At 39.1% G+C, this 7,819-nt stretch overlaps 1 protein-coding gene across 1 annotated transcript; it reads right to left on the reverse strand.

Moving 5' to 3' along the window:
* Nucleotides 1-6,283: 6,283 nt before the first annotated feature.
* Nucleotides 6,284-6,841, reverse strand: LOC147483830 (uncharacterized). The gene has a single exon (XM_086579653.1). The coding sequence runs from the start codon at nt 6,839-6,841 to the stop codon at nt 6,284-6,286; it is 558 nt and encodes a 185-aa protein (XP_086435779.1).
* Between the last annotated feature and the right edge of the window lie 978 nt (nt 6,842-7,819).

The following is a 7,819-nucleotide window of genomic DNA, read 5'->3' on the forward strand; positions in this document are numbered from 1 at the left end:
GGTATAACTTTTCCCCCAAACAACTTACCCAGCAAGGTGGTCTGCCCCTCAGTACTAGATACTTCATTTTTACAGCCAATCTCTACCACTCTCTTTTCCTTAGAGCAGAAGAGATTCTGCATTTCATCTTGTAATTCTTCAATTTTGGATTTTGATGATTCTCCTGGTTCCAACCTACTAGTTGAAACCCCTATCATGAGATCCATATAAACCAGCCCCAAGGGGGATCCGATTCGGGGGGGGGGGGGGGGGTTAAGACAAACCTACAAAATAACTCAGCAAGGGGCCAGAGAAGAGTAAGAACAATTATACCAGATAAATTCAGCAAGCTTCTATAGAAGAAAATTTAAAATTTGAAGTTTAGAGAAAGAGGGGGAAAACTGCTTTCAACCACAGCAGAGCAAATTATGTTCAAACTATTTTGCATGACAGTTTGAATATTTTTTTAAAGTCAGTGTCGCTTAATTTTCTTTGTACTTAGTGTAAATATAGCCGATGGGGTGGTGGTCAATTCCTTTTTAAGAAGAAAATTTATAATAAAAAAGCATGTAACTAACAAAATGCATTGCTTTATTTGCTCACTTTTTTTTAAAAAAAAATAATGAAATTGTATTACTGTAAAAGTTTCATGTACAAGAGTTGAGAAACTTTTGGTGCCAAAAGCACAAGTTTCTACTTTTACAGCCAAATTAAAACCTATGATAGGTCATCTCTAGCACCTCCCATTTAATCATTTATGGAGCCATGGTGGACTACTTTGATACAAATTTGGATTGTTGGTGGTCTGTTTAACTCATCCGCCTACATTGGCCGCAATATCTGCTGCCAAATTCACCTCCCATTAAGTGATGGTGATTATGTAGGTAGGTTTGCTGATGTAGTAGTCTGCACCTTGTTTGCATATACCATGGTAGCTTCCCTGTATTGAAAGCAGTTGTCGTTGCAACAAAAGCAGTTTCCCACCCATAAAGAATGCCAACCTCTTGTTAGTTATTGCCTCCTCCACGCTTTCCAATATAGCCGAGCATTCTGCAAGATAGTTTGTTGTGTTGCCAATGTTTATGTTGTATACTAATTAATAAGGTAGTTGGCCTAGGTTGCCTTTTGCGGCTCCGTCAGTGTTTATCTTAATGCAATCTCCAACAGGTAGCAACCATGGTCAGGTTCACGCCCCACTGCTATGTTGTTATTCTAGTAGTTTTTAACTATCAAAAAAAAGTTATTCTAGTAGTTTTGTAACACCATGGTCATGGTCATGGTCAGGTTCAAGAATATTTATTAAATATTATTGACTTAATTGTGTTTTCTCCCATCTCTATGATTTTCAATATTATTGCATGTGTATGTGGTAGTAATTGAATTGGTATTGGAGATCCTTAAGATATGATGGGAGATGAAAGAGAGAGAAATAGATAGGTATTGTTTGACGAATGGTTTTTTTTTTTTTGTTAGGGCATCTCCAATAGGGGGGTGTAAACCATATAGAATGTAAAGTTTACACTCCAACTGTCAAAAAACTTTTTTCAATGGGGGTGGTATACCGTAGGTAATAGAGTATTAATTGATAGAGGAGGTGGCATCTCACTATCAGTTGATAAATAGCTCGGGCGACACTTTAACCAACGTCCGAACAAAAAAATATTCGGACGTCACTTTAAGTAACGTCCCTTTCTAATTCTAAAGTCATAATTTGTAATTTTTTAACTCGAACATCACCAGTTTAAATTAAAGAGAGACGTCACTTTAAGTGACGTCCGAGTTTAAAATCCAATTTTTTTTACACTTCTCCATTGGGGAGTATAGAGTGTGGATATTTATAGGTTGTACAATAGTATGCAATTAGAGTGGTAAAATCCTAATGGCACCTACGTGGAGCCTAGGTGGAGGTGTAATTTTACAAGCCCCCCCCCCCCCTCCATTGGAGATGCCCTTACTAGTATACGAACTGTGCTTCACACCTCTTTTGTGAAAGTATTTGAACCCGTCCCTCCACCAATTTACAGAGTCTATATAAAAAAGTTATTGTTATTTTGTTCGAGCTTGTCTGTTGTAGCCTGACTATGGGTGTCTCTTTTTTCTGAAAACCCAATTTTTCCAAATTCCGATCCGATATTTTTCCGAATTTGGCAATGATATTTGTGTTCCGATATCCGATTTTTTAGAAAAATAATTAGATTGGAATTGGATATGTTTTCAAAATCCGATCCGATCCGATTTCCGATTAATTTCCGAATTTTTAACATATAGCGGTATATTTCATATAGTTACTAAATTAAAACTACATATAGTTTACAAACCAAATAAAAACCCTAGAGAAGTATAACATTGTCTCTCTCACAACTTCAAAAAATCAATATTTTCATTCTAGTACATGTCTCAATTTATCCCATATTCCTATTTACTGAATTAATGCATTAACATGAAGAAAAAAATTGCTGAATGAAAGTGTTAAAAGGTCTAAGTTATTTTTTAAAATCAATACATTTTCAAAATGATTGCTAAATGAATGTATTAACTGGATAAAAAATGGTTATTCTAAGAGAATCCGATTATATAATTTAAAATTCCGATTTGCTTCCATATTTTGCGGATTCCGAAATTTCTGAAATTTTTTCAATTTTCTGAACTTTCCGAATTCGGAAAAAAAAAATGTCATCTGAAAAATAATTGGATCAAATTTGGAAAGGATATTGCCATCAGAAAAAAGTTGGAAATTTGAGTGACTCTCAAGGACAAAGCGAGTGAAATAATCACTCCCAAACCCAAGCTTTTTTCATAATCACTCTCAAGGACCAGGTAGATGAAAGGTCAAGTATGCCCTGACGCGAAATAAAAAACAGGTCGGGTAGATGAAAGGTCAAGTATACCCCTAACCCAATGTATATAGTATGAACAATCATTAATTGTTCATATACAAAAGATGCGAGCTCATTGTTCATACCTATTGTAGAGTATGAACAAAGCGTGTTCATCCCTATTGGAGCTATAAACAATCATTGTTCATAGTCAAATTGTGGTATGAACAAAGAATATTCATAGCTCATGACTATGAACATTGATTGTTCATAGTACAATATGGACTATGAACACCAATTGTTCATAGCTCATAGTTATGAATAATGAGTGTTCATAGCTACTGAACTATGAACAATCATTGTTCATAGTCCAATTGTGATATGAACAAAGAATGTTCATAGCTCATGACTATGAACAATCAATGTTCATAGTCCAATTGTGGTATGAACAAAAATATTCATAGCTCATGACTATAAACATTGATTGTTCATAGTACAGTATGTACTATGAACACTCATTGTTCATAGCTTATAGTTATGAACAATGAGTGTTCATAGCTACTGAACTATAAACAATCACTATTCATAGTCCAATTATAATATGAACAAAGAATATTCATAGCTCATGACTATGAACAATCATTGTTCATAGTCCAATTGTGGTATGTACAAAGAATATTCATAGCTCATGACTATGAACATTGATTGTTCATAATACAGTATATGGACTTATGAATAATGAGTATTCATAGCTACCGAACTATTAACAATCATTGTTCATAGTCCAATTGTGATATGAACAAAGAATATTCATAGCTCATGACTATAAACAATCATTGTTCATAGTTCAATTGTGGTATGAACAAAAAATATTCATATCTCATGACTATGAACATTGATTGTTCATAGTACAGTATGGACTATGAACAATCATTGTTCATAGCTATGAGCTATGAACAATGAGTGGTCATAGCTACCAAACTATGAACAATCACTATTCATAGTTTAATTGTGATACGAACAAAAAATGTTCATAGCTCGTGACTATGAACAATCATTGTTCATAGTCTAATTGTGGCATGAACAAAGAATATTCACAGCTCATGACTATAAACATTGATTGTTCATAGTACAGTATGGACTATGAACACTCATTGTTCATAGCTCATAGCTGTGAACAATGAGTGTTTATAGCTACCGAACTATGAACAATCACTGTTCATAGTCCAATTGTGATATGAACAAAGAATGTTCATAGCTCATGACTATGAACAATCATTGTTCAAAGTCCAATTGTGGTATGAACAAAGAATATTCATAGCTCATGACTATGAATATTGATTGTTTATAGTACAGTATTTTGACTATGAACACTCATTGTTTATAGCTCATAGTTATGTACAATGAGTGTTCATAGCTACCGAACTATGAACAATCACTCTCATATAGTAGATGCAATTCCTTTATCCGCATTGAATGGACATTTTAACAAGGGTAGTGAAAAAAAATTTCCAGCAAAAAAGGAGCAAGCCTAGCCTGAGCAGTGAGCAGGGCACTACTCCGCAGAGGAGAGGAGGTAATGGGCTAATGGCGAAGCAGAAACCATCCATGGATTACCTGACAAAACGGTACCATTGTAAAGAAGCATTTTAGTTTTCCTTTACATACAAGGGAGGAAGGAGAATGAGATTGGATTTGGGAAAGACTGAGTTCGTTGATGAGCGAACTGCCTACGTATCTTTTCTTGATTCTGGGGGGAGAGAAGAATCAGGTCTGACATAGTTCATGTAGGTGGTATTTATAGATATTGAGGATACAGATCCACGAGACACGTGCACTGCCATGCACAAATGTGTGGTAGAGATGAAGAATGAGTGTTAGGTTGGTTTTGGTAGGAATTATGTAATCATTAGAGTGGTTGGAGTAGTTCGTATATCACGGTGATTGGAAGTGCAGGTATGGCTCTGGTAATGATTTCCTCCAGATAAGGGATGGTGTCATCCGATGAGGCGTTCTATTTGAGGTCGTCTGTTCGACCTATAATATCTTATAGCGAGCTGAGGTAGACCACCTACATGATTTCCCCTCTTGGGTTTTGATCCAGTACGCTCCATTGCCTACAACTCGTTCCACTATGTATGATCCTTCCCATGTTGGTGCTAGTTTGGAGTCATCTCTAGTCTTTTTTAGAACTAGATTGCCAGGTTGAAAAGATCGAGGACGTACTCATTTGTTGTAGGACTTCTTCAGAGTTTGTTGGTAAGATGCCACTCTGATGGCGGCTAGGTCGCGCCATTCTTCCAACAAATCGACCTCTCGTGCTAGGACGGAGTCATTACGTCCAGACTCGACGAGTTCTGATCGAGTCGTAGTGATTGTCAGTTTGGTGGGGATAACGGCTTCTATGCCATAACACAAGGAGAATGGAGATTTACCTGTGCTGGAGCAAGCTGTGGTGCGATGAGCCCACAAAATGTTCTCTAACTTATTTGGCCATTGGCTTTTGTTCTTTTCAATCTTTTTCTTTAGATTTTCTAAGATTGCTTTGTTGCTAGCCTCTGTTTGGCTATTGCTTTGAGCGTACTGAGGAGTGGAGAATGCATGAACGATCTTCCACTTGGCCAGAAACTCCTTGGCTATTTTTCCCTTGAATTGGGAACCATTGTCCATCACCAATGTGTTTGGCAAGCCAAATCTGGTAATGATATGAGTCCAGATGAAGTTTCTAACATGTGATTCCTTGACATGAGCTAAAGGAATTGCTTCGACCCACTTAGTGAAGTAATCAGTTGCAACTAAGATGAAGCGAAACCCGATACTCTTTTGTGGGATGAACGGTCCCATGATATCCATGCCCCACATGTGAAATGGCCAAGGGCTCGCAATGTTGATCAACTCACGAGCTGGTTGTATGATTTTGTGGCCAAAGGTCTGACATTTGACGCACTTTAGGACATATGTTTTGGCGTCGATCTGTATTCGAGGCCAAAAATATCCTTGGGAGATCGCTTTGTGAGCCAAAAAGCGACCACCGGCATGGTTTCCGCACTCTCCCTCATGAATTTCAGCAAAAATTAATTGGCCTTGTTCTGGGCTTATGCACCTCAAGTGAGGTCCGCCAGCAGATTTTTGGAATAACTTGTTATTGACCAAGCAATAACGGCGAGCCAGATATGGCATTTGTCTGGCTCTGGCACGCTCTTCAGGGAGTGTACCATGTTGAATGTATTCTATGATGGGTTGCATCCATGTTTGACTCATCTGACCCTCGAGGAGAGTAAGCCGCACGTCGCGTGACCTCTAAAAAGCGTGCTTTCGGCTTGGTAAGGTGTCAATCAACTACTTCAATAAGTAGAACTTGGCGCGCCTGAGGGGCGATTCGGTGTTTAGGTAGCCAGGTAAGCTAAATTGTCCGCATGACGATTTTCATCGCGCAAAAAATGATGTATGGTGGCTTTCTTGAAAGCCGGAAGTAACTCTTTAACAACCTAGCGAACGACCAATTGCGAGTCACTAAAGACTTGGAGCTCTTGTACGCCGAATTGCAGCGCCATGCGAAGCCCCATGATTAATGCCTCGTACTCCGCTTCATTGTTAGAGGTTGCAAAGTCAATGCGAACTGATTTCTCCATCATTGCTCCCTCTGGGGATACTAGGACAACTCTGATTCCACTTCCTCCGGGGTTGCTAGACCCATCCACAAAGAGAGACCAAATGGTCTTGTCATTCTTCTTTGTGGATGGGATATCTGTTTCTAGTCCCCAATGTAAGTCGTCTACAGGGAAATTTGCTAGGAAATCTACAATGACCTGCCCCTTCTGTGAGGTACGTGGGACGGATTTAATGTGGTGTTCCCCGAGTTCTTCGGCCCATACTTCCATGCGAGTTGTCTTATTCTCCTTATGAAGGATTTTCTTCAACGGGAGGTCGGTGAGTACTTTGATTGGATGCGCTTGAAAGTAAGGCCTGAACTTTCTTGCAGAATATAACAATGCGAGTACTGCTCGTTCAATGTAAGAGTAATTCTTTTTAACTGGAGTTAGCATCGTACTTGTAAAATATATCGGTTTCTTTGAGTTGTTTTCCTCTTTGGAGAGAACCTAACTGATGGCAAAGTCTGATATTGCTAGATACAGCCCAGTGTTTCGCCATCTGTTGGTTTTGCCAGGACGGGAGGTGTAGTCAGGTACTCTTTGAGGGTGGAGAACGCTTGGTGGCACTGATCGTTCCACGAGAACTGCTCACCTTTTTTAAGAAGTTGCAAGAACGGTCAGCATTTGTCTGTCACCCTGGATATGAATTGGTTTAGTGCTGCAACCATTCCTGATAGCTTCTGTATTTGCTTCTTCGTCTGTGGATCGGGCATGTCCAAGAACGCTCTGATTTGGTCTGGGTTAGCTTCGATCCCTCTTTGTGATACTTGGTACCCTAGAAACTTCCCTGAGGACGCTCTAAAAAGGCACTTTTCTGGATTAAGCTTCATTCGAGTCTGGCGTAACCTGGAGAACGCTTTCTCAAGATGAGTGAGGTGATCACCTGCTTTCTTGCTCTTGACGACCATGTCATTGATATAAACTTCCATGGTATCCCCTAACATGTCCTGGAACATGTCAGTGACCAGCCGTTGATAAGTCGCTCCAGCGTTCTTGAGGCCGAACGAGAGGACATTATAGCAGTAAATTCCTTGTTCAGTGATGAATGACGTTTTCTCTTGGTCTTCTTCAGCGAGTGGGATTTGATTGTATCCACTGTATGCATCCATAAATGACAGGAGCTCGTGGCCGCAGGTCTGGTCCACAAGTCAGTCAATTCTAGGCAAAGGGAAGTTATCTTTAGGTGTTTCTTGGTTGACATTGGTGAAGTTAATGCAGAGGCAAATTGTGCCATTCTTTTTTGGAACTGCTACTATGTTAGCGATCCAGTCTGGGTAATCGACCTTTCTGATGAAACCGACTTGCTTGAGTTTGTCAACCTCATCATTGATTGCTTTTTGAAATCTCAGAGATAATCTTCTAGGTCGTGGC

The sequence above is a fragment of the Coptis chinensis genome, chromosome 8 (assembly GCF_015680905.1).
Source record: "Coptis chinensis isolate HL-2020 chromosome 8, ASM1568090v1, whole genome shotgun sequence".
Lineage (NCBI taxonomy): Eukaryota > Viridiplantae > Streptophyta > Magnoliopsida > Ranunculales > Ranunculaceae > Coptis > Coptis chinensis.

What these genes read in the sequence shown, in the direction of transcription:
- LOC147483830 (XM_086579653.1), bottom strand. Translation starts at nt 6,841, where the DNA reads ATGCTAACTCCAGTTAAAAAGAATTACTCTTACATTGAACGAGCAGTA.